Source organism: Macrobrachium rosenbergii, chromosome 9, assembly GCF_040412425.1.
Source record: "Macrobrachium rosenbergii isolate ZJJX-2024 chromosome 9, ASM4041242v1, whole genome shotgun sequence".
NCBI lineage: Eukaryota > Metazoa > Arthropoda > Malacostraca > Decapoda > Palaemonidae > Macrobrachium > Macrobrachium rosenbergii.
Window position 1 is genome coordinate 21,442,746 of NC_089749.1, and position 26,416 is coordinate 21,469,161.

General features: G+C 39.6%; 1 protein-coding gene across 3 annotated transcripts in view; it reads right to left on the reverse strand.

Annotated features, from left to right (window-relative positions):
• Nucleotides 1-305: 305 nt before the first annotated feature.
• LOC136841556 (hamartin-like) overlaps nt 306-26,416 on the reverse strand; it is a 32,532-nt gene continuing 6,421 nt past the window's right edge. For all 3 annotated transcript variants that reach the window (XM_067108540.1, XM_067108538.1, XM_067108539.1), the window contains exons 2-3: nt 15,533-15,704; nt 306-9,001 (exon numbers count right to left, since the gene is read on the reverse strand). In XM_067108540.1, coding sequence (XP_066964641.1) covers nt 5,692-9,001; nt 15,533-15,699 — 3,477 coding nt within the window. In that variant the 5' untranslated portion in view covers nt 15,700-15,704 and the 3' untranslated portion in view covers nt 306-5,691. The remainder of the gene's footprint in view (nt 9,002-15,532; nt 15,705-26,416) is intronic.

A 26,416-nucleotide genomic window follows, 5' to 3' on the forward strand; every position in this document is an offset into this window, starting at 1 on the left:
CAACTTTTCACCTGCTGTTCAGCATTTGGGAGCTTCATGTACAAATCACTTTGTACATTAAAAGCCGGAATGGTACTTCTCATGGACTACAGAAATTTAAAATTGTCTGCGGGATTATAATTTATGTTAATACAATACAGTACTCATAATGTAAAGTCTGCAGGAGTAAGTACCAGTTCATCACCTTTGGGGAGGTTTACATTGTCAAAAATCTCACCTAACTTGCTCTTCTGAATACTGTTTGAACATTAGTGCTGCACTTAAAAGAAAATCTTACTTGAAGATAGGTAAAACAAAAATACTAGTTTGTCCGAACTTCTTTTTTTATTTCAATTGCGAGGACGAGGCCACCTGCCTCACAATCTGCCGTTCAAGTTTCATTACAATACATATCTCCACAGCTGCATTTTAAGCAAGGATATGTGCATTCCTTGCTCCCAGAGACAAAAGATTATACAGTACTTCACTTCCAACATCTTCAGATCTAATCAAAACTCCAAAATGTCGACACGGCTTCATCACTGAACAAGGCGAACTTTAGACATCGATTAATCCACATTTCCCTTATTCCATATAGATTGCAATGATCCCATTTGTACATTCAATTATGCTGCTTCAATCATCAATCTGATAAAAATCATGGCTGCCATGAAAAAACTGAAAGGCTGTATTTATTACTTGGAAGAATATTTTAACTAGCAGCAATTTTACAGCACTCAAGTAACACAATGATGTTAAAAAATTAGGTCCGTGATGCAAAGGTTATTTATAATTTTGAAATTACAAGTATTCCACATCTTAAGCGAAAAGAATTCAACAAATTCTGATGCTTATGTAATTTCAAAAGAAGCTGAAAAGAGTACTGGATTCCAGCAATACATAAATCAAACAAATAACCAGAAAATTTAACCCAGTTATAATAAAAATATTAAATTATAAGATCAACGTAAGAAAAAATTTGCATTTCTTCTATGAAGAATTTTGGAAATGATTACAACTACATTATCAGGCATTACAATTATTTGCCACTGGGATAATCACAGACTACACAATGTGTGTGTACAATATTAAAGGAAACTAACTGCTAAGGTTGGATAAAAAATAATCAAAACCAGATCCATACAACCCAGGATAGTCATACATTATCTAATAAATAAAACCAAATTTCAATGTAAATATAAATTTTTATTTTCAAAACAGATGGAAAAGAGGGGAAATGTAAACAATTGTGTTTTGTTACAAGATGCAAATAATTTTGCAGTCAATGACAAAAGGCAAAAATGCATACAGTTATTTCTGTTAAAATTTGTTCACTAGAGAGCAATAAAAATGATGACAGTTTCACTCAAGTGTATCTGTTACTTCGGAAACCGTCAGTTAAAAAAAGTTGGAAATTTAAAGAAACCTTTGGAGCAATTCTGAGCAGCTCAAATGTTTAAAATTCTCTTACAAGGGAAGTGCCATCCATATACAACAAGCCACCACTTGAAAAAACGATCTTAGAACAATTCTCTCAAAAGCTCAAATTGGAACCCCCTCAAAAGCTCAAATCAAAACACCAAACAAAAATTTTCGTCTTCCCCAGTACGGACTGGCTCACAACTGCAACACTGAAGTGTGCCTTACTTGGTTTTGACCTTCATACACAAAGCAGCCACTTAGACAACTGAACCTGATGATCAAGCAAATTTTATTACATCTTTTGTAGGGTGCGAATTTAATCACTTTAAATGTCTAGTATAGTATGCAGTACAAAATATTATAACCAGCACTTAAGCCTGACATTCACAGCTATTTGCTTTAAGGGCAACTGAACCCAATTCCATGGTAAACATTTACTAGTACTGTACTTCACTTTCAAAAATAGAGAGAGAGAGAGAGAGAGAGAGAGAGAGAGAGAGAGAGAGAGAGAGAGAGAGAGAGAGAGAGAGAGAGAGATTTGATTAAAGGATGTTCGGTCCGATGACCTAGAGAAAGCTAGAGAGGAGGACAGAGAATTAAGTGCTGGTACAGATAAACTTTACCTCAAAAGTTCATGCTCTCAAGTGGCACAACAAACAAATTATATTTACAATTTGGAGCAGTTTATAACATGCTATAACTGTAAGATTGGATTTCGTGATGAACGTAACAGCAATGCTAAGTTCAAAAATGCTATTAAAATACTCTCAGAACTTAAAAAAAAGAAATAAAAAAATTCAATTCGAATCATATCTAATGATATTTTGTACACTTTAATACATCACACCACAAATCACTCCATTTTAAGAGCTCATTAATACAAGAAATGTTACATTTTTGCCATCCTACCCACCAGCACTGCCTTATCAAATATACATTCATTTTTGGGAGGGAGGGTTATGTCTCTTCAACATCTAAAATGTACAATAAAGTCTCTAACAATGTAAGGTCAAAAAATATTACTGCTAATTATTAGCAATATCGCTTCAATTTCTCAAGAAATGAGATGAACACGCGTAAATCTCTTTGTGGAATTAAGGACTTTCTTTTACAATCTTTGAACAATAGAAACTTGTGTAAAATCCTTTGGACACTGGTCATATCTATGGCTCAGACCTTAAAATTTGCCATACCTATTTAAACGAGCATAAGTACTACTCACTGATAGTAACAATGAATTTCTTGTAAGAAACGTGAATTTCATATACACAGATATAAAGGTGCACAAACGACTGTAATCTCTTACCCCGGCTATATGGCTGTGACTAGTGGCCGGTCAAGAGGTCTAGACACAATAAGTGTCTGTTCGCATTTCTGAGAAGCAATAACAGATCACGACTAAAACTACTACTGTACAATGCCTCTGAACTGGTCTTCTGGCTAACCAGTTGACTGGTTTTTCTACAAAAACCAGTTTACACTACATCTTTCATAAAAAAAATAAATCTATTATCACATTTTCTCTTACTCAAAATTGATTAGGGATTGTTGTAATTCACCGGTTTAATAATCTAGTTCCACATCTTTTTTTTTTTAACAAACCTGTTTAAAGCAATCCTATAAGGACATACGTTGTGTGTACCCCTGAAATCACCTGCTGACATGAAAAGCTAGTCCCCTCTATCTCTCCTCTCTGTCTGCTATGGGTATCATTCTACAAACCTTGCTGTTTGGTTACAGCATTTTCCACAAATGGACTTGTTCATTTCTATGAATTATGAATAATGTGTTCAAGAACTTCATCACTGCCAACATTTGTGGCAAGTGTTTAGGATAGCTGATTGTGACAAGGGCTCTCTGATCCTATCGCACTCAAAAGCTCAACATGCCCAACAACTTTGTTCCAATAATTTTTCTAGCATCCATTCTTCAATTCCTCCATAAGCCATAATTCAGTCAATTTGAGTTTACTTTTACATGACAGGGCGGTTGTGTTCTCATCCTTCCGCAACATTCAGATAAAATCCATTTTATGATTTCTTGCACATCAGTTCATCAACACTCATATAACACTATCTTTCAATTTCATTCCAAAACCAAACCTTACTCGTCCACCAAGAGATCCGTTCTTTAACTTGACTGTTCCAGGGAGAGTATCATACTGGAATTTACACTTTTTATAAGGCTACTGCATCATTTACTTAGGCACAATCCACAATACATTCACCCAAAGAAGGCACGTTGCAGCATTCTCATTTACAACCTTTTTCATGCATGCACACAGGCAACTACTGCCCCTCCTTCTACACCCATATGGATTCTACTCAAGTAACTTTTAGATATTTTCTACTAAATAATTTCAACCAATAAATCGAAAGATTTACTCCTATAAAAAGAACAATACAATATCTACTTCAATTTTGGGCATGGCCAAACTTCACTGCCTTTTCACATAGAATATTCTGTTGTTGGCTAATGTTCAATAAAACTTATCTTGAACAGACTCGAGCACAATTCTTTTTCCTCAATTGGAATGACTAGACTAGCATCAAACAATGTCTGCTTTATAACTCACCAACCAAACAGATAACTTACTGGAAACAATATTACCACTATCATACTGGATACAATTCACACCACCATTGCAGACTTTCAGTACAGGTTCTGATGGCAATTCTAACACACACACACACACACACACACACAACCAAAACAGCGGTTACATAAGCAATCAAGCTCGCATGCAATTTGCCTTGAACTCGTTCATTTATCAATTCCCAAAAAGAACATTCTTTCCATTTACTCAAGTTACAGTCATATGCAAGTGTGTGAAAATCACCTTGAGAAATTTCATCTGAATCAATCAACCAAACTGAATTGTTATGCAATAAACCTCGAGGATACGGCATAAAAATTTTTTAGGCTGATAATCTTTGATGCAAATTATGTAAAGTATTCAAGCAATCAATGGCCAACATCCAAAAAAATATAAGCATGAATAAAGAGGCGTAAATCTATTGCTTACAAATGTTTGCTCAAGATAAGGTGGGCTATACAGTAACACCCAAGCACTTAAATGTTCCTACCCAGAAAGTTCCCAGTTCTGAGCTTTGTTTTTCCAGATACAACCAAAAAAGTATCAAACTTTATAGTAAGGGGCCAGAAGTCATTGTCAAAGAATGGTTCACCTATGGACAAGATTCTAAAATTACAAAACAAATATGAGCAAAGTAACAATCCGTAAATACAATACTTTAATGTCATCACGACAGCACTCAACTCCTCCTGTATGTAAAACACTCCAGTTCTATACTACATGCATGTTTCAAGAACATAATCCATTGCTTTCTTTCCATAAAAAAAAATAAAAACCATTGTGTCAAGCTTTATCTTAAACAATAGCAACATGACAATCACCTCATTAACTATATTTGTTGAATTGCAATAAAAATGAAATAAGACAAAGTGTGATTCTGAAGATCATGAGTAGTGTGAGTTTTCCTCTACAGAAATACCAATAATACAATTCCAGTTCTTAAAATAATGTAGAAAAATCTGATGAAAATAATCTCTAATGTATACAATAACTGCACAACAGCTCTCAATGTACATTGGTTAAAAGATTTTGAAACCAATATTCTGAATCTTAAGTTGGTTTTAACTTTTCCCGTCCCACTTAAAGAATTCCCGTCCCACTTAAAGAAGAATGACTTATCATCTAGAACTGGCAATACTAAAGTACAATACAGTGTACAAAAGAAAATATAAGAGGCTGCTAGAAACATTGGCCTCAATTTAATGAACACCATAGACATCACAGACTGTGTGTGCACATAATTATAAAAACAACATTATCAAAACACTTGTGCTGCCCCTAATTTTGAAAGAGGATGAAGTAACTTCTTCCAACTTATAATCCTTTCCTTGTCCATCACGCAATCAATCAGCTCAAGACCATCTAATAAAATTAAACGAGCATCAAGGAATGCCTTAACAGCCATGACAATATCAATTCAAAATCCTTCCTGAACATATAGCCCAAGCACATGACCAGTTACGGTGAATATGCGTGTCACCATGAATGCTACAGTCAATGTATTTGTTTGAGCTCTTCACATGACCATACAGAGTTTAGAGTACAAAAATGCTCGAATTTACCACAAAATAACTCAATATTTCAAGAAAATATGGATATCCACTCGGTATGCAAGCAGCATTCGAATCATAAGCGTTTGAGCTCCACATAACACTTAACAGTAGACAATGCCTTGTCTTCAACACTTGACAGTACTAGGTTTTTCTTCGTCCCTCAGGCTCCAACTCTAATTCTGCCAAAGCATCTAACCTATTAAGTGCAATTGGTTGTCTCGAGAGAAGGGGATCATCAGGTGGGGATGTGGCTGCACTACTACCACTGGCAGAAGATGGCGAGGCAGATAATTCGAGATCAATATCAAACCCATCACTACATACAGATTTTCCACGCTGTGACCTACGGACCTGACGGACTAATCTGTCTATTCGATCGTTGTGTTCCAAGATGTAGCTCTCTAAAGTTTGATTTGTCGCAGCAAGTGCCTGACAACGTCTCTCTACAGCTCGACATTGTTCTAAACCAGCTTCTCTTGCAGAGCGCAATTCTTTTTGATGGTCACTAACTAACTTGTCCTTTTTCGATAATTCTTGTTCAAGTTCAGACACTCGTGCTAAAGCTGCATCTAATTTGATGTTGGTAATACGATTTGCATTTTCCAGTTCTTCTACTTGTCTTTGAGCAGTCACTCGCTCCAGGCTTACTCCTGAACTACTTCCCTGACCAGACATGGACATTTTCCAAACTTCATGCTTATATTGGTCTTGTACTTCACCCATCAATGTCATTTGTTTGTGTAAAATTTCAACCTGATGCCGCAATGCATTGTTATCTTCAGCCAGTCTGGCTTGTACAGTAAGCTGTCTTTCCCTTTCCAATAGTGTGGCTTGAACAGTATGTAGCTGGTCCACTAAAGCTTCATTATCTTTGCTTAAACTCTTACACTGTTCACAAAACAGATCTCTTTCTTGCTGTGCACTGTCTCTCTCTAGACATACTTGACTTAGCTTTCCTTGCTGCTGGTTCAGAGCAGACTGTAGCTGCTGTTCTTTGTTGGCTGATGTCAACTGTAAATTATGCAAATCGTGTTTCAATCTAATAATTTCATCCTCAAGTTGTCTGACCTCATTTCTCAGACCCTGCTGCTGTTCTTCTAATGCATAAACTTTCTTTGCTTTACCAAGAAGTCTGCGATTGCGTTCTGCATGAACTTCTCTTTTGTACCTTTCTAAAAGGAGCATTGTCTGCATAAGCCGAACTTGTCCCTTGAGCCCCTCAGCTGCTGCTGGTGAACACTGTTGCTGCCATATATTATAGGTACCATTGGACGTCTCATTACACTGACGTATGTATTCATCTAAGAGTTTATGGGGTGATGGACTGTAAATATCATTGGTGTCTACATCACTTTTAGTCCTACCTGTCTTCTCTCCATGAGTAGGACCAGACACCAGGGCATCTAAAAGCTGCTCGTAAGGATTAATAACGTTAACTTCTTCAGTTTGTGTCATTGCTTCATTTGTGACAACAGCTTGTCTTGTGGGAGACAAAGTAAGGGAGGACATAGCAGATTCTTTTCTGACCCTGACTTCAATTCCACTGATTATTGAAAGACTGTCATCACCAGCTAATTGTGGGCAAGATGAACTCTTTTGTAGGGTTCTATTTTGTGAGTTTGCAGATTTAGTCGGGGAAAGGGTGCCACGTCCTGAACTAGTAAGTTTATACTGAGACAAATCAGGTGGAGGTCCACACTGACTGAGAAATCTGAGCCTCATTGTTCTAACATTTTTAACTATATCTGTCATAGATTTTTGGCTAGGCACTCCTAAACCTAAACTTCCTGGTTCATCAGAATTCTTATCAACAACTATTCTGGGCTCATCTGATGATCTGCGACTTTCATTCTCTTCACATTCCTTTTCCTCAGATATTCTACGATCGATAATATTTGTTACTGTGAAATTAGGCTCTGCATTGTCAACTTCATTTGTCTGAACTTCATTAGTTAACTCTGAGTCAACATTTCCATTAGAAACATCACTGCGTACAACTGGAAGTTGAGACATGTCAACGTGTCGACTACCATCATAAACTGAAAGTTTCCTTCTCCTTTTGCTGACATCTACATAGAAACCTCTGCTATCATCTTTTGAGTCTTGTCCACTTTCTGAGAAATCTGCAGACTTATCTTCACTTTTACTCTTAAAAAGCAAAACATTCTCTTTTGAACCATCTACCCCACTATCTTCTTCTTTGTTCTCACCATCCACACTCTGGCTAAAGTAACTATCTTTACTCATTTGTTGTCTTTCTCTCTGAATCTCTTGCAATTTACGGCTTAGGATAGAATTACGCTCAGCTCGCATAATGAAATCTTGATTTTGTTTGTCAGGAAATCTAAAGGGAGTCTGGTCTTTCTTTAAGGGTGATAATGGACTGCAATTTATTTCAGCATCACCAGTCTGGCCGCTCTGGGAGTCTATATTTCCTAAGGTGGTCGGGGTCAAGGCACGCACAGACTGCACAGGTCGTCGGGAAACTGTGCTGCTGTCGTCCATCTTTAAGGGTGATGTAAAAGGTGTCGTTTCTGGGGTTGCTTCTACAGCTGCTTCAGGTGGTGATTCAGCTACCTTTGCGGCAGGCCTGTGATTTGGAGTTAGTATGGGAAACACAGGGGTGTGGGGAACTGAAGTTGAGCCTCTTGAACTGCCTGTCATGCCTGGTGAGGGATGAGCTAAACTTGGGGACCAAAAGTTGTTTCCTGATGCACTTACCATCCAATTGGTAGGTACAGGCAAAGAATCAAATTCATTTCCGCCACCAAGAGAGAAATTGGCGCCTACAACTTCTTCACATGTTGCTTCAGCTGGATCAATGCAGAGTTTAGAACATTCCTGAATTAACTGGTGAGTTTCTAAATGCATCCATCTACTCTTTGCCATTTCAGTCTCCCTGTTTTCAGTTATCAAGATAGGGTGGAGACGAACACTTTCCAACATGGGCTTCAATGTTGTGAAGAAGCAAGGGGAGAAGCCTGGTTTAGTAAAGGTATTTTGGAGACAGGTTATGAAGTGGCATGGATAAAGAGCATATAAACGATGGAATAACGAATAAACAGCCACTTGCAAATAAGGTTGAAAACTTTCATCTTTATCCAACTTCGGAGTCCAACGAACTAAACGGCAAAATATTTCTAACACATTCGACAGATGTAGTCTTCCCATTTCCAAGGGCAAAACGGGCAGCAGCATTACAAGGGCCATAACACCACTTACCAGGACAGGAACATCTTCGTCTGTTGCAAGGGTGTGGAGAAGCTCGCGCATTGCCCCATGTTGCAATAACTTCCTCAACCACATGGGTGGCGGCTGCCTGCGTACAGCATATAACAAGAGGCAAGTATAACGGAAGCGGTCTGCCCCTTTCAACCCTTCCGCTATACGTTCAAGGAGATGGCGGTCATGTGGCTCTGTCACACCCAAAACAATATCAAGGAGGCGGCCACTGAAAATAATTGTGTGTGATTAATATCCCAGATGAAGTTAAATACAATATACTTCCCTCTTAAAAATTTTAAAACCAAAGGAAAATCTTAAAAATATACAAAGGTATCTCTATACTAAAATAAATACTAGTATCATGTACTATGAACCATCTCAGACAAGTCCTATTTTCTGTGGAAAAAAATTAATTTCTTTAATGCTAGACTCCAAAAATCTGAAAACACTGTAAAGCAGCCAAGTTGTTGATTCTATATACTGTAAACACGCACTGCTAAATGTACTGGTCTTCATTAATACACAGCATATATTTTCATTACATTTTTATAACCAACTACAGTGAACCCCCCGTATTCGCGGGGGATGCGTACCGCAGGCCCCCCCGCGAATAGCTAAAATCCACAAATACTTAAAACCCCTCTAAAAACACTTAGAACTGTCCATTTTGATAGTTTAAACACAAGAAAAACCCTCTAAAAATGCTTTTACCTGAGTACTTTAATAGTTTTATCACGAAAAGTGCTTTTATTCATGAAAATTATATGAAAATACAGTAATTAGTGAATATTTCTCAGTGAAAAATACAGCGAATGGGCGAATTTTCTGCGAATAATGGGTAGGTATGTTCCACAGAGAAACCTGCAAATGCACGAGTCCGCGAATCGTGAGAACGCGAATACCGGGGGTTTACTGTAAATACATGAAATTACTTCAATTTCTACTTGTAAGGTTCCACCACAAGAACAATTATTGACATCTCCAGTTTCAAACCCCCAAAAGAGATACTGTACTCTTCTGCTTGTGTAGAAATGTAGCCGTAGTCTGCATGAACCCTACCTCCATTTACCATATTTCACAGCAACAAAGATGTTCCGACCTTCAACGCACCCCATTTTTGTCACGGGTTCTACTGACTTCTCGTTAGCGTGTACAACCTTCACGGTAGATTAGTGTAAGGCGAGCACGAAGCCATAAGGCCCCATTACTGTATAAAGTAAATGACTGTTTCTACCTTATGATTGAAGGGATATGCTTAGAATCTTTACCACTTATTCTACGAAAATTCTCTCGTGGGAAAATTTAGAAATTTAACCTCTAAGATCATTTGTTTTGCAGTTGAAAAAATCATGACGTCACTTTTCAAAAATAATATGCAAAAATAAAAGTTGCACTGAAAAGTGATTTTCCCGACGACACAACAAAGATACATAGTTATACTACTCTCTGTAAAAGTTTAATTGAATTTGGTTCTGTCTCCTTTGAGAAATAAGCATTTAGTTTTGAAAAAATAAGTTTTGAGAAAACAGCAAAACAAAATATAATTTATGGACTTTCAAGAATCCTGAGAGAATCAGGACATCTTCAGCAAGTTATCCCTATATATCATTATAATCTGCTTTCTCTATGATGCTACCGCTAGAGAGAATGGTATATTTTAGTGGGTGACAATTATTTTTGTGTAAATTTTTTTGACACTTTTTACAGAATTTTTTACAGTTTGTCATTCACAGTGCCATACACACGACAAACAAAATTGTCCATGAACCAATCTAAACATTTTTTTTGCAATGTTTCAAGATATGTTTATTTACACATAAAGCAGTCCAAAGCAGTGTATCACTCAAACTTGATCCTATCCAGGATTATTCATATAGACTTTTACGTTTTTTACAATTTGTCGTTCACAGTGCCATACAAGCGAAGAACAAAATTGTCCATGAAACTATCTAAACATTTTCTTTTAGCAATAACATTTCAAGATATGTTTATTTACACATATAACAGTCCAAAACAATGTATAACTTACTTCATTCTATCCATCATTATTCATACAGACATTTCTTATGAATCTTTTTACAATGAACAAAATTGTCAATAAATCAATCTAATAATTCTTTTTAACATTATTGCTTTAGGATATGTTTAGACATAAAACAGTTGAAAACTGCTAATAACTAAAATTTGATAATTCCTCGAGATTCGGCACTCGGCATGCCCCTTTCATTAGGGGTTAACCAAACATTTGTACTAGTGTTCTTTTTAGTACTCTGTGCATACAATGTGTAACAAAAATCTAAACAATGACCATATGCTTTTATAGGAAGGACAAGAATATGTTTTCATAAAATTAAGTTTCATGTATACTTGCCTAGTAATTTACACAGCTATAGTTTTTAACTCGTGCGGCAGCCTTTTATTTCAAAATCGCAGTAGCAACTCGATAGTTTAGTGTAAGTGACATGCCCTGCCTACTAACGGGAGTACTGGAAACGACTTAGCAGAAAACCCCTTTCTGTTTGTGCCCTTATGTCCACGAGAAGGGAGGATGGAGGGCTCCGATTCTGTAATTACTTGGTAAGTATACATGATAACTTTATTATGAAAATGTCATTTTCATATACCGTACGTAACTTACCAAGTAATTACATAGCTGAATCCCACATTGATTGGGGGTGGGATATATGAACATATTCTATTTCAAAACATTAAGGTATGGTAATGACTTTGAAACAGAAAGGATTGGTAGCATTGAAACAATGCTTATTATTTCAAAGGATTGGTAGCACTGCAACAATGCTTATTGTTTCCTTTCCTGGTAAGAGACCTACTGCAGGTGAATACTGCCTCTGGTTTGTGCTCATCTTAACCTGTGGCGTGGTGGTTGAGCAGTCAGTCGTCTCTACATAAGTGGGAGTCTTGCAGTGGATAGGCCTGATTGCAGATAAGACATACATAAGTACCCTTGCCCTTGGCACAGTACCAACATAACAAATAACCAGACAACGCTGTCACCTACACTGACAAAAAACCACTGCCCATCCACTAAGAATGGTGGGTACTCCAAGAACAAAGTACCCCCAGGCTCCCCAAAACTCGACACCCTACATCAAGGCGAAGAGACAGAGCAGAGAAAGAATGCTTCCTATACTTCTTCTGTTGCAACTTCGACAAGAGGGTTGTACTTTTCTGCAAGTTGTGGTATAGTTTTATGCATTCTCTTTAAATTTACATATGTATTCTCTTGAAATTTACGTAAAGTGGAAATGCGTATTATGTAGAAGAAGGATATTATGGTATCGGTTGTTTGTCCAGAGGTTAGTCTAAGGTTTGGTGTCAGTCAAAGACGGCCGTGAAGTCAGTCTCTTCATAACCTTGATACAGAGTGGTTCGAGCTAGTAGGGACTTAAGAATGTAGCCATAGTTGTCGGTGCCTTCAAATATACTTAAGTATTCCTGTTCATCTTGAAGTACATTTAGGGAAAACTTCCTTTGGGAGATATGCATATCTAAATGTAAGGAGAATTTCTTGAGGTGTGCTTTGGATGAGGGACACGAAATAGAGATTGTGCTCACGCCAATCTAACTGCAGTACTGTATTTAGAGCTAGGAACACTGAATGCGCCAACAACATGTTTATATCGTTTTAGTTAATATATACAATGCAATGCATTGATTTAATCACGATTTGACCTATCATAAGAATGAAGTAACTTGGGTGTTGTAGTATAAGACTTAGGCTAATGATCAAGTCAGTACGTTTCCAATCGTTTAAGGCTATACGATAACACTGACGATTTGAAATGCTCTACTTACTCTGAATGAGTCGGAATATCTTCCCCCAATACCATGCCAGCCACTGATAATGGCCCCAGGGTACTGCAATTCTCAAACACCGTTTCGACTTCTTTTAAGAAGTGAGACACGAAGATCCATTTGCACCTCCAAAAGGTCGACTGAAGAATGGACGAAAGGGACATATTATGCCTGAAAGTGAGAGGGGGAGCAACTGCTCAGACTTCATGCACTTTCACTTAGAAGGAAAAATGTCCTCCTGAATCTGAGAATGCACCTCGGAAATCTGATCCCTTAGGAAGAACGACAATGTGTTCTTAGAAAGAGGGAGAGAAGGATTCTTGACAGAACACCAGGGGTTGCTGGATGGCCCTTTAATCTTCTCGGTCCTGTGCAGAGAATATCTTACGGCTCTAACAGGGCAAAGAACCCTTCTCCTCCCTCCTCTGGGCCAAGAATTTCCATTAAACTCTCATGGTGGAAGGAACAAGGCCAGGCCTTGGATGGGTCCTTGTTCTTGGCTAAGAAACCCCAGGTTAAAGAGCATACAGTACTGCATCTCCTTGGGAGAAGCCTACCCTCTTATCAATAGCCTGCAATTACACGCTTGGCAGCCGCCAAAGCCACGAGGAAGAGTGTCTTCCGAGTGAGGAGGTCCTTTAGGGAAATGGAATGGAGGAGTTCGAAAGAAGGGCCTGTGAGCCACTCGAGCACTATGTCTAGGTTCCATGAAACCAAATCAGCCTTCTTCTGCTTAGGAGTATTTGAATGACTTGAGGTCATTAAGATCTGGGTTTGATGACAAGTCCAGACCTTTATGTTTAAAAACCGAGCTAAGCATAGCTCGATACCCCTTCATGGTGGAAGAGGACAGACCTCTAGAGGTCCTCAGATAGAGGAGGAAATCCGCTATTTGGGTCAAAGATGTCTCAGAAGATGAGATGTTATGTCTGAGACAACATCTAAGAAAAACTGTCCACTTTGCTTGGTAGATGTCGCGAGAAGGTTGGTGTCTGCATCTTGCAACAGTTTCTGCAGCTGCTCTTGAAAAGCCTTTTGCTCTAACAATCTTCCCGACAGTCTGAAGCCTGTCAGAGCAAGAGTGGGCAAACATTGGTGGTATCCCTTTAAGTGAGGCTGTTTGAGTAGCCACAGTTTGAGGAAGCCCACCAAAACCTGTAGAAGGTCTGAGAACCACTCCTTCATGGGCCAGAGCGGGGATAAGAGGGTCATCCGCGTGCCTCTTCAATAGCTGGGATGAATCGAGAAAGCACGTGCGGTGCATGCTATCAGAACCTTCCAAACTTGACGACAAATGATGCACATCCAAAGTGATGCCTTTCCAACGGCCGTCTGTCGAAACCTGGGTTTGTGCAACAGGCTTGACTGAGGGGCAACTATCTGTGGGCAAACCCCACCGGCCTCCCTTGGACTTCCGGTATGTTCCCCCAGGTTTAAGGGAGCGGGACAGGGACCTTTGCCTAAGAGAAACGACGGGACGAAAAGCCACCTCCTCCACTTGCACTACACTATCACTAGACACTTTATGATCACTAGATGCTTCTTCTTGAAACACTTTGTCCATTAGGACTCTCAGGGATGGCCCCAAATCATACACAGTATGCACTACCAGGCGTATTTTCTTATTGAACCTGAATTCAGGGCCAGCAATACCATCAGGGTTGGAAGCATGGGAGCCAGGAGCGGGAATAAGTGGCTTGATAGCAGGAGGGCTGGGAATAAGAGAATGGGCAAGAATAGGGGAATAAGGACTAGCAGGACTAAGATCTGATTAAGTTTAGGGGTAGAATCTACACTAACAGAAGCTCTCCTCTCGGCCCTAGAGGACGTCTTTCTCTTCCTATCCCTTTCAAGCTTATTAAGGGGAGATTCAAGAACCTTCCACATTCTCTCATCCTAATCCTTACACTCATCACAAATATTCCACTTACTACAGACCTGCCCTCTGCATTTACTACAAATAGTATGTGAATCATATGATGACTTAGTCAGTCTAGCTTTACAACCCTCGCTACACTAGTGAAAACACAATGCATTCAAATCAGACAAGATCTAAGGCAAAAATGTTGACAAAGCTTACAAAAGCTTGAAGGCTACAAAAAATCGACAATACTTCACCGAATTCCAGCAAGAATAACCAAAAAACCCGATAAAAAAGCTGCAGCAAGCCCACGATGTTGACTCATGAGCCAGCAGAAACAGAATGAGGTTGTCCCACTAAGTTGTTTCCAGTACTCCCATTAGTGGGCGGGGCTTGTCACCTACACTAAACTACTGAAGTGCTACCGCGATTTTTAAATAAAAGGCTGCCACGTGAGTTAGAAACTATAGCTATGTAATTACTTGGTAAGTTACTTATATGAAAATAAGATTTAGGCCAAAAGCCAAGTGCTGGGACCTGCGGTAAGAGGTCATCCAGCGCTGAAAGGAAAATTGAGAGTAAAGGTTTTAAAGGTGTAACAGGAGGAAAATCTTGCAGTTGCACTGCGAAAAAATTGTTAGGAGAGGGTGGAAAGTAAGGTAGAAGAAAGAGAATATGAATGAAGGTACAGTAAAACAAATGGAAAGGATTGCAGCTCTTGGGCCAAAGGGAAGCTGCAAAGAGCCTTAAGTTAATGTCTACAGTGCACTGATGGCACTACCCCCTATGGGGCTTATGCTTGGTATAAATGAAGCCATTAGAGAGAAAATTTTTTACTTACCAGACAATTATGTATGAACTTTTTTTTAATCTAAGTTATCTCGTAGCATTAAAGATGGTGTATGTTTGAACAGGGTCAGGTAAATAAATTGCATAGTCAAGCTTGCCTAGGCTAGGGCTGACTTAATCCAATTATGCCCGTCAGAGTTGCAGTCCCCCTTGGATCTAACTGGACACATCTTTGAGGGCTTACTGAAAACAACTACTTCTAACTCCGGAAATAAAAAATGTAAAACTCACCTGTTTGATACAAAAAAATACTCTAGCAAGCCTGAGATGAGCCATCCCTCACGTGTGGTGGCAAGAGTGTCCTTCAGAATTGATCTGACTTCCTGGACAACTTCATCTTGGGGGCTCTCGAGCAACCCTAACACGTCGCCCACATCCCTGTCTCGTACCTCTTCCATGATTACTGTAGAGGGGGGAAAAAAAAAGCTATTAAAATTATAAGTAAAAATTCATTAAAAATTCAAGATCAGCAAGATGTAAACAGTACATCATAAATATTTTCGGTCAACTTTTCCTGCAAGGGGTAATATGTGAAAATGACTTTTTTTATAATAAAATAAAGTTGCATATATACAGGCAGTGCCCAGTTATTGTTGGCCTCAGTTATTGGTGATCTGGTTTTACGGCGCTTGTCTAGCGATGACGATAACTGGATTTTCGGTACTGATATGCGCCAATTCCCGGTTACTGGCGCTATTATCAGCTATTTTTGGTTATCGTTGCGCCATCGGGAACGTAACCCCTGCCAATAACCGGGGACTGCCTGTACTTACCAAGTAATTACATAGCTCTTTGTTTCAAGCTATCGCGGCAGCTTACATTAAAAATTCGCGCTAGCGCTTCAATTGTTAAGTGTAGGTGACCAGTACCGCCCACTAACAGGAATACAGTACTAGGAACGACTTATCAGACAACCTCATTGTGTTTGTGCCCTTGTGTCCACGTGAGGGGAGGAGGGAGGGCTCCAATTTCGTAATTATTTGCTAAGTATATATAAAACTATTTTATTATAAAAAAAGTCATTTTTATATAAGTAACTTAACAAGTAATTACATAGCTGAATCCCACACTGACAGGAGGTGGGATACATGGACATATTCTACTCCAAAACATTAAGACATGTAATGAATCTGAAACAGAAAAGTTGCTAGCATTAAAGGCAATGCACGAGAATAGTTCCTCAACTTAACCTTAGTCCTTAGTGGTGTGGCGGTATAACCAAGGAGCTTAAGTGGGAGCTTTGCAGTGAAGGAGTATTCCGATGGCTAACAAAGCATCAGTAGAAGTTTTGCTGCAAAGGAGTTATCCAAAGGTTAGCAAAACTTCAAAAAGTGGCCCTGCCCCGGGTGCAGTACCACAATAAAACAACCAGACAACACTGTCACCTACACTGAAATAAAAACCACAACCCATCCACTAACAGTAGTGGGTGCCCAAGATACATTGTAACCGACCTGCCGGGGCTCCTCCAAAATTGACAACTCACCGATACCATGCCAGTCACTAATAATGATTGCAAAGTACTGCAAAAATATTAACACTTTTAAATTCATTAAAAGTCATGAGAAGTGAAGAACGATATACATATCCAGAAGGTTGACTGCAGAACGAAAGTAAGGGACATCTTGTGCCTGAAAGCTAATAAGGTAGAAGCTGCTCTGACGTCCTTAGCTTTCACTAAAACATAGTCAAAATGCTCTCCTGAATCTGTGAGTGGTTTCAGAAATATGTTGCATTAGAATAAAGGACAATGCATTCTTAGGTAGGGGGTGAAAAGAGTCCATGCCACAATACTATAGATTATGGATGGCCCTCTGCTCTACTGATCCTGCTCTAGTAATACCTGAAACTCCAACTAGATAGAGCTCTCCATTCTTCCACAGATCCAAGGATGAGGGGAGAGTTAGAGCCAGATGATCGGGAGCTGGCGCCAGACACTGGTTGCTCTGAGCTGGCGCCAAGCTATAGTTGGAGCCAGCTGAGCTGACTGCCAGGTGAGCTAGATGCTCGGGAGCTGGTGGAGTGCTCCTACGTGCTCAGAGCAAGAATTGGCGCCAGGCGAGTTGGAAGTCAGGTGAGGTAAGAGCTCGGGAGCTGGTGGGCATTCCTGGGTGCCAGGCTGTAATTGGCGCCAAACGAGCTGGATGCCAGGTGAGTAGACGCTCAGGAGCTGGTGGCGTGCTCCTAGGTGCTCAGAGCAAGAATTGGCCCCAGGCGAGCTGGAAGTAAGGCGAGGTAAGAGCTCAGGAGCTAGTGGGCGCTCCTAGGTGCTCGGAGCATGAGCTGGAAGAAAGGTGAGGAAAGAGCTCAGGAGCTGGTGGATATTCATGAGTGCCTGGAGCTCTGTTCCCAGAGCCTTCTCTTCCATAAGTTCTTAAGGGAGAAAGAATGGGTCCAGGTCTTGGAAGGGTCCTTGTTCGTCTAAACTTCCAAGGGTAAATGAGCAAACTGTGTTACTGAGCCTGTAGCTCAATACTCCTTAATGGAATATGAGAGATTCTAGATCTCAGAAGAGGGGCAATCTGCACTTTGGGTCACAGATGCCTTGGAAGAAGGAACAGGGAGTCTGAGACGCCATCTACTGAAGTTGTTCACAGTCTGACAGACAGGTATAGAAGACTGTCTGCGACTAGCTATAGCCTCTGTAGTACGTCTTGAAAAACCTTACATTCTTACAAGCTTTCGAGCAGTGTGAAGTCTGTCCAGGTATCTGTCCAGGTATCTGTCTGGGTAAGAGTAGTCACCCTTGCTGGTATCTCTTGTAGGTAAGGTTGACTGAGAGATATGGATTGAGGAAGGAGTCTTGGAGAGTCCACCAACCACTGTGGCATTATATCATGGTTACAATGAGAGGTCATTGTAACGTTGTGATAAGCCTGAAAATAGTTCAGCCTTTCCTTGACTATGTTGAAGGGTGGAAAGAAGTAAGGGTCCAAGATGGACCGAACTTGAAGCATGGTGTCTGCTGCCCATGCTAGAGGGACAGAGACTGGTGAACACAAGAGAGGAACACGAAGGTTCCTTAAGGTGGCCAACAGGTCCAAAGTCAGTCTGCCCCATAGAATCTACAGAACCCGACAGACCGGGGGATTCAGGGTCGACTGAGAGGTAAGAACACACTTCTGACGGCTCAGTTCGTCCCCCAGAGCTTACAGTAGACAGAAAAAATCGAGACTAGAAAACTTGATTGATTGTCCACAGTATAAGCTCTCTTGCTGTTTGGTGGAGAGAGCATGAGCAAGAGAGCCTCCTTGCAAACATAATAAGGTTAGGACTGTGATCTTGTCTAAATGAATTACCACAGTCTAGGAGTGAAAAAGGATCGCAAAGCACTGAAGCCCTAAATGAATTGCTTCAGCTCTCTGACAATGATATGAAGGCTCCGTTCTTCTGGGGACACGATCCGGAAACTTCCCGGTTCCTCGAGCGGGTTCCCCAACCTAGATGAAGGCGCTGAGCAGAAGTCTAGTCTCAGAGAAGGAACTTCCCTTCTGAAAGACTAAGTTTGGACAGCAGCCACCACTGCAAGTTCGACTTAAATCCGGGCCTATGGGAAAAAACAACATATACAGCTGTATTTCCCCATCCCAATTGGTCTTATGTTCAACACCTTCGAGCTTTTCTTTGAAGGGAAACAAGGATGTCCGCTGTCCTGAAATACATGGACACTTTCAGGAAACTGATGTTCATAGTCAGAAAATGAGAACGACTGTAAGAGCATGACTCGAGAGAAGACTAATGCTGTAGAGGCCGAAGCCTAGATCCCCGAACTGGAAGAATGGGTGACTAGACTGTCTGGTTTGTCTCCGTCCTAAAATTTGTTCTCTAACCAAAGGGAGCTGTGGACCATGGAGACTTGTAGCTGATTCTGCGGACAACAAGCAACAGAGTGAGCTTGCATATCATCGTGCAGACTCGCTGACAACTGAGTGGCCTAGTTGCTGACCCTGCCGAGCCTTGACAGCTGTGCGGACACAGACATCAGTGCAGGATTGACTCTCATTGGACTTGCTTAAAAAACCTGGTCACAGGATAACAAAGGCGTGTCCAAAACCAACGCGACAAATTTTTCTGCAGTCCGACGCAATGCTGTAAACAGAAAAATAGTCCATGAGCGGGAGCTAGGCTTTCAGCAGCAAGAGCCTATTCCTGGCTAAATAGTGCCGAACGCTCTGGCACAGATGTTGGGAGTTTGGGAATTGGTGCCAGGTGCCAGGAGCTTGGAAGTTGATTCCAGGCGTTCAGGAACGGGCACCGCTAGGAAGCACTGGACGGAGAGGGATCAAGGCACTTTCTCTTCTTGACTGGAGCCCAAGTAAGGTCTTCCATGGATGACGGACAGAAGAGAGAGATGAAAACCACAGCGAAACTGCAGAAAGGCTGTGAGATGAGGCCAGACTCCTTACTGCTTGACAGAAATGGAGAACGGCGAGTGTCATGTGTATCTTCAGCAGCCGTGAAGAACCAAAAATGTTATGGTGTTTACTGTCTGTGCCATAAATCTCGAAACTGGGTGAATTGCAAAACCCTCCAATGAAGTCTGTCTAACTTGAAAACATCTCGGTGGATGACAGTCCCAGCAGACTCATCCATTAATGTTCCTAGTAAGAAAGAACGGGCTTGAAATTAGCAGACCGTCTGAAAGTAGCTCGATTCTCTTGCAGACAGAAAAGCCAAAATAATTCCGAGATTTGAGACTGACATCCAAAAAGTTGACTCCTGCGACAGAGATTGCATTGAGGAAGAGGAAATGTAGGCTCATTGCAACTGTGTGATTCTCACAGAAGGAGCACTGGAGCTCTCTATCTGAGCTTCCAAAGAAAAGCAGAAATCTCTCAAAACCATCTCAACTGTCTTGTCCGCACAGGACAGGACTAAGAGGAACATCAAGGAGAAGCTTCTCGGTGAACACTTGGGAGTCCTCTAACTACTTAGCCAGATATGCTGTGTCAATCAAGAAAACCTTTACTTAACAAACTTCCAATAAAGAAGGTCAATAAACTCTATGACAACGTGTCTAATTTCCATCAAACACCAGAGGGGGAAAGATAAGACACTTGTCTTTGCCCTCTTTTCAACAAAAGTCAAACCACAAATCCTGAGAGACTTCTGGCTTTTTGAGGATGAAGAAAGCTGAGGTGGGAGCTTTTCAAAGCTCTATAAATTTGGGATGCAAAGTCCCCTGGTCTGCAAAAGACAGGACTTTACAGACAACAACTGTCATGCTGAAGGTGAAGTGGTAGTGTCAGCTTCTTGTAGCTTTTGGGTTTAGACAGGGACAGACTGAGGAGAGAGACAAAATGATTGTAAGCAGGTTGTATAGTCTGATACTGAAGAGGTGGCGCCTGGTGCCCGGATTGTGGCGCTGGATGCCTGACAGCTGGCGCCAAATGGACAGGTGGACGTGCGGACACAGGTGGATGCTTGGACATCACTGGGAGATCAGAATCACTAGAAGAAACATCATCGGCGCCTCTAGTCCCCACTACTGGGTGCTCGGACACTTCAGCAGCTGAAATGAACCTTTTCATTGGAAGAGAATCACTAGGAAAAGCACCATCGGTGCCTCTAGTCCACACTACTGAGCGCTCGGATACTTAAAGTTAAATTGAAATGAGCCTTTCAATGGCTGAGAATCACTAGAAAATGCCATCAGCACCTCTAGTCCAATCTTACTGTGTCGGACACTTTAGCAGCTGAAACGTAGCGCCTTTTTCAGGCTTCTAGAATCATTTAAAAAGACGCCATCGGCGCATCAAGTCCACACTGGAAAGCACATTTCTATGGACGCCTTTCCAAAGGCTGTCTGCCAAGACCTGGGACTGGCAACGTTTACTTAGGGCAAATTACCATGTAAACTCCACCAACTCCTCAGTTGGACTTCTAGCATGCCTCCCAAGATTAGGAAGTCTCAGGGACCTTTCTAAGAGCGCCGGCAGGGATGAGCAGCTGGGCCTCCACTGCACAACACCCTCATAATTACAAGGCTAATATCTGCTTAACCCTGACACAAGACTGGCAAAGGCGTACAGCGAAGGAGTCATGAGTCGCAGGGAGAAAGGAGAAAACTTACTAGTAGCAAGGGAGAAAACTGATGTGGGGGAAAACTGGTACCAGCTGGTAGCTCAAAAGCTAAGAGCCAGCAGATGTATGCAGCGGCACTGGCCCCGGAGCCGATTTTTCGGCGCCAAATCATCTCAAACCCCATCGCAAACTGCCAAACACTAAGCACAATTTCTTTCTTTACTACATTCTGCCCCTACACTTTTCAGTTCTCTGCAAAGGAAAGTGTGATAAGATATTTAATTAATTCCTAGCAAACATTATCTACGACTTGCAGGTATGCATTTCATTACTGTAAATATCGGTTCGGTAGCAAAGTTTATGCTTATTACTCTACTTGGTAACGAAGAGTTAATCAAATTATTGCAAAGTCGCTAGAATAGCGAAAATATGAACTTGAATAAAATCTTAAAAGCAACCAAACGATAGAATACTGATCTCAAAGGTTATAAGCTTGAAGGCCAATGAAATTAGTGATAATACTTCACTGAAATCCGGTTATACAACCGGCAAATAATAATAAAAAATAAATTCTGCAAAGATCTGATGTTTACATCAAGACCAGCAGAAACACAATGAGGTTGTCTGCTAAGTCGTTCCTAGTATTCCCATTAGTGGGCAGTACTGGTCACCTACACTAAACAATGAAGCGCTAGCATGAATTTTGAATTTAAGCTGCCGCGATAGTTTGAAACTAATAGCTATGTAATTACTTGGTAAATCACTTATATAAAATGAGATCTTTCCATTCTCTTCTGTCTAGTGGTCCTTCTGCCTCAGCTCCCTATAGGTCTAAACTTTTTTTTTCTCTTTTTCCATGATTTTCTTAGGCCGTACTACAGTATCCCTCCTGGTACTTCCATATCTGCTGCTTTTCTGATCAGCTGTTCCATATCTCTTCTCAACCCGTCCAATCTTTGAGACCCCACCTTTTTCTGACCCTCTTGATACCACATCCCCCTTCCTCATTCATACTAAAATCTTTGTACTGCACTCTGGGTGTGGAGCTCAAAGCATTCCATAGTTACACTTCCTCAAAAGCTCTACTTTACTTGTCAATGTCAAAGTTTCTGATGCACAGAGGAGCACAAGCACAATATGTCTTTACACTCTATTAACGGTACATTTTCATTTACCAGCAATCCAGCTACCTCTCCATTTCATCCATGCTGCAGCTACCCTTTCCTACTGCTACTCTATCAACTCCTGCTTTATAGTCCAGTGCCCCAAAGGTAACATTAATGCTCTACCAATTCTAAGACCTGCCAATCTATCACAAAATGATTCTCAACACCCCTCTCTTCCCCGAAGGGCCTCAAATACATTTTGGGTATTAAAATCTTACTCATGAATATTTCGTAACCCTGAGCGCCTCTTATTTCACCATCAACTAAGTCTGGTGCACAGTATGATTCACAATTCACACCCACCACAGTACCACTTTCCTAAAAAATACTTTTTCTTTGCTTCCTTTCCTCATCCTATGCATTGCTTTCCTTGTTGTTTTCAAGTCCTCTCCTCTACATTCAGCTCTCCCACATCTTAAACATTTCCACCATCTCTTCAGATTCTTCTGAGAGCTCCAAGTAAAAAAAAAAAAATCTACTGTATACAGTATTGTACGTACAGCATTTCAAATGCACAGAGCACTTATTCTTTCTTACAAAATTACTAAATATACAGGGAAGAAAAGATCCAATCAGGTTCCCAGCTATAGGAAAATCTATGAAAATTTATGATGCATTACTGTGAAAATTATCGACGACTGCCTGAGGTGGGAAAGGTTGAACATTTGAAAAAGTAACCCACTAAGTGTAAGTCTTCATACATATACAATCTTTTGAATTGCTTTGTTTCTCTAAGTGACTGTGTTGTTTCACTCATGTTTTCTCTTTAAGACTTTTGCTTACATTGGCTCTTACTCAAAAAGCATGTCATTAATAAAGGAAGCAAATAAAAAAATATATTGTAAATGATGGACTGACAATACATTGAAGTACAGTATTTAATTACAATTAAATATCAACAAGAGTGAAGATTATGTGATAACAGCAGAAACCTATTCAATTCCAAAAGTCATTAGATGTACCTTTTCCATCATCATGCTCAAGAAATCAGAAACAAGAAGGAATGGAAGAAAGTTCTCACAGGAAAGTGCATTAACACGTTGACTGCGATTGGCAATGCTGTGAAACGCCCAATGAGCCGCTTTCTTTTAACCCCAAAAACTCAGTAACCAGCTAGCTATTGACGAGAGTTGTCATGGTAGCATCCCTAAGCCGAGTGCTCAGCCAGTGTAAAAGCTGATTTATGTGTACACTCGCCTGACATAACAAAAGTCTTAATTACAGGCGTTGTGTACTCAATATGGACATAATAGATGTGGTCATATATGGCTCATGTCACCAAAACTATTAGAGATAGTTCTGCTGGCGCGAAAAGCAACAAATATGGTCACATGTGGATGTTCAGTTATGGCGCATATCGCCAGACTGATCTAGGGAATTACCGATGCAACGTACCAGACGTGCTCATACTCAGTGTGACCTAAAGGCACACATCGCCTGAATGACCGCACACGCATTATAAGCGAGTATGTACCACATGGTCAACTGAAAAATGTGTAGAATTTCACATATTGTTATTTTATAACTGATTTATTAGTCATTTGGTGTTTTTGTGACACACATGCACACACACGCATTTGCTGTATGTACATGCACACACACACACACACACACACACACATATATATATATATATATATATATATATATATATATATATATATATATATATATATATATATATATGTATATATATATAACCTTTTATGTTTTCATTTGTACATGAAATTTGTAGTATACACACACGTGTATAGGAATATATATAAACATACACATGAATATAATATATATAAGATGCACATACATGTTACAGACAGACACACATTAGGAAACATATATACAGGCTGTATTTTTGCAATATAAATTTGTATTTGCATAAAAAAGTATTTATATACAAGTAAATTATTTAGGTCTTCTGCAGTTCTTATTCATATACTGTATCTGCCCATCTGTATACAGTAGCCCATTTTTTCTGTACGTGTCTATCCATATATATATATACATACATACATACATGCATTAAGTATACACACATACATATATAGACTGATATACAAATTACCCATTGTCCCAATATGATGAAATACAAATTACCCATTGTCCCAATATGATGAAAAAGTTTCATTTGTTTTTCTGCGTGCAGAGCCAAAAAACAGAAAGAATATAATTTTATACTTAAACTTTCAAATACTACATGATTTCCTTCATCATACAAAATATAAATGGATATTTTTTCACAAGAAAAAGTGGACACTATTAGGTAGGGGTTAGCTTATGGACACATGCTAACACAAAAATATAGAGTTTGGAAGTTATGATGTGATTTTGAATGATTTGAGGTTTATCATCACGAATACTTATCCCCCTCGGCAACGATAAAATTACAAAACATGATTTGTTGAATATTGTGCATTCTTCTTCTTCCATAGGCCAATGCAAAACCGTAATCAGTAAAACACAGTTTTGTCAAATATTAGCTATGTGAGAGGGGGTGCATTTCTGACAAGTCGAATTTTATTAATTTTGTATACAGTATATCATTTGCTGGGGAAGGATAAGTATTCATTTGCGATGGAAATAAACTTTCAAAATCATGCAAATCACATCATAATACAACGGAAAAACCTATATTTTATGCTGAAAGCAAATTTCATGTCCATAAGTAAATAATACACTTTCTATTAATTTTTTTCAGAAGTAAAAATGTTTGCCAAACTGATTTATTTTTTCTACTGAATTTATATATAAATATAATCTAGGTTAAAAGGATAGCATTTTGTTGATCTAATGATAATGTTTTCTATTTTTTTACTGAAAGAAGGAAAGAATTTAAAAAAATATATGCCCTTTGCCAGCATATGAAGATTATTTTCTAATAAATAAAGTGTTTAGTTAATGTTCTAGCTTAATTTAATTTAATTTCAACATATTACAATAATATTTTTGCATGTGCCCATTTTGATTAAATTTGGATACTTGAAAAAAAGATATAATTTAGCATGTGTACCCACATAGGGTACACATCGCTCATTCAGAGAGTCCCCTGTGAACCATATATGGAGCACATAGCAGTCAACGTGTTAAATTTTGCAAATCAAAAATGAAATCTCTTTTAAGGTAAAACCTTGACAATCACCTATGGTTAAAGGTTCAAGTGATGGATGGGAGGGACTGGATTTGAAATGTACTCCAAATAGGCTACACTTCGTAGGGTTAAAAGATTACAGAGAAACTGAACAAGCTTGTTACAACCTGAAAACATCTGCACAAGGTTATCAATTCGGAATGGGTTTATTCATCAGCTCTCAACTTCTACTGTTTTCTATGAAAGAACATTATGCTAAACCAGCATAAATGGGGAGAATCATACTTCTGTAGAGGAATGTTAGGAGAAAACAAATGGGGAGAACCATTCTTCTGAATAAGAATGGTAGGAGGACAAAAAGTAGGTTTTCATCATTAATTGTACACTGTCCATGGAAGCAGATGACCATATTGCAACAGCTCTAAGCTAAAAGGAATGTGGTTTTGGCCTTAAAGGAAGCAAAAGACCTGTCTGTAATAAGGTTGGAAAGTTGTTAGAACCAGGACATACAACAGCAGATTGAAAGGTAAAACACTGAAAGCAGAGGAAAAGAATTCGTCTTTACACTGCGCAATTTGAGGTTAACCCTAGTTGTGCAAAATGCACAATACTGTAATTCTAGACCAAACAATCTGTACAGAAATACTGGCATGCGAGGGGATTGAGTGAAACTGAAGGACATGTCTCATTCCTAGTAATTGGGGGCCCTAAACCATTAACTAAATTAATTATTGTACTCTTAAAAAATTTGCATTTTTCCTCTTATCAAACATATCTGATATACTAAGAACACACTCACTCTACAAACTCATACTAGAACAAGGAAAACACAAAAAGACT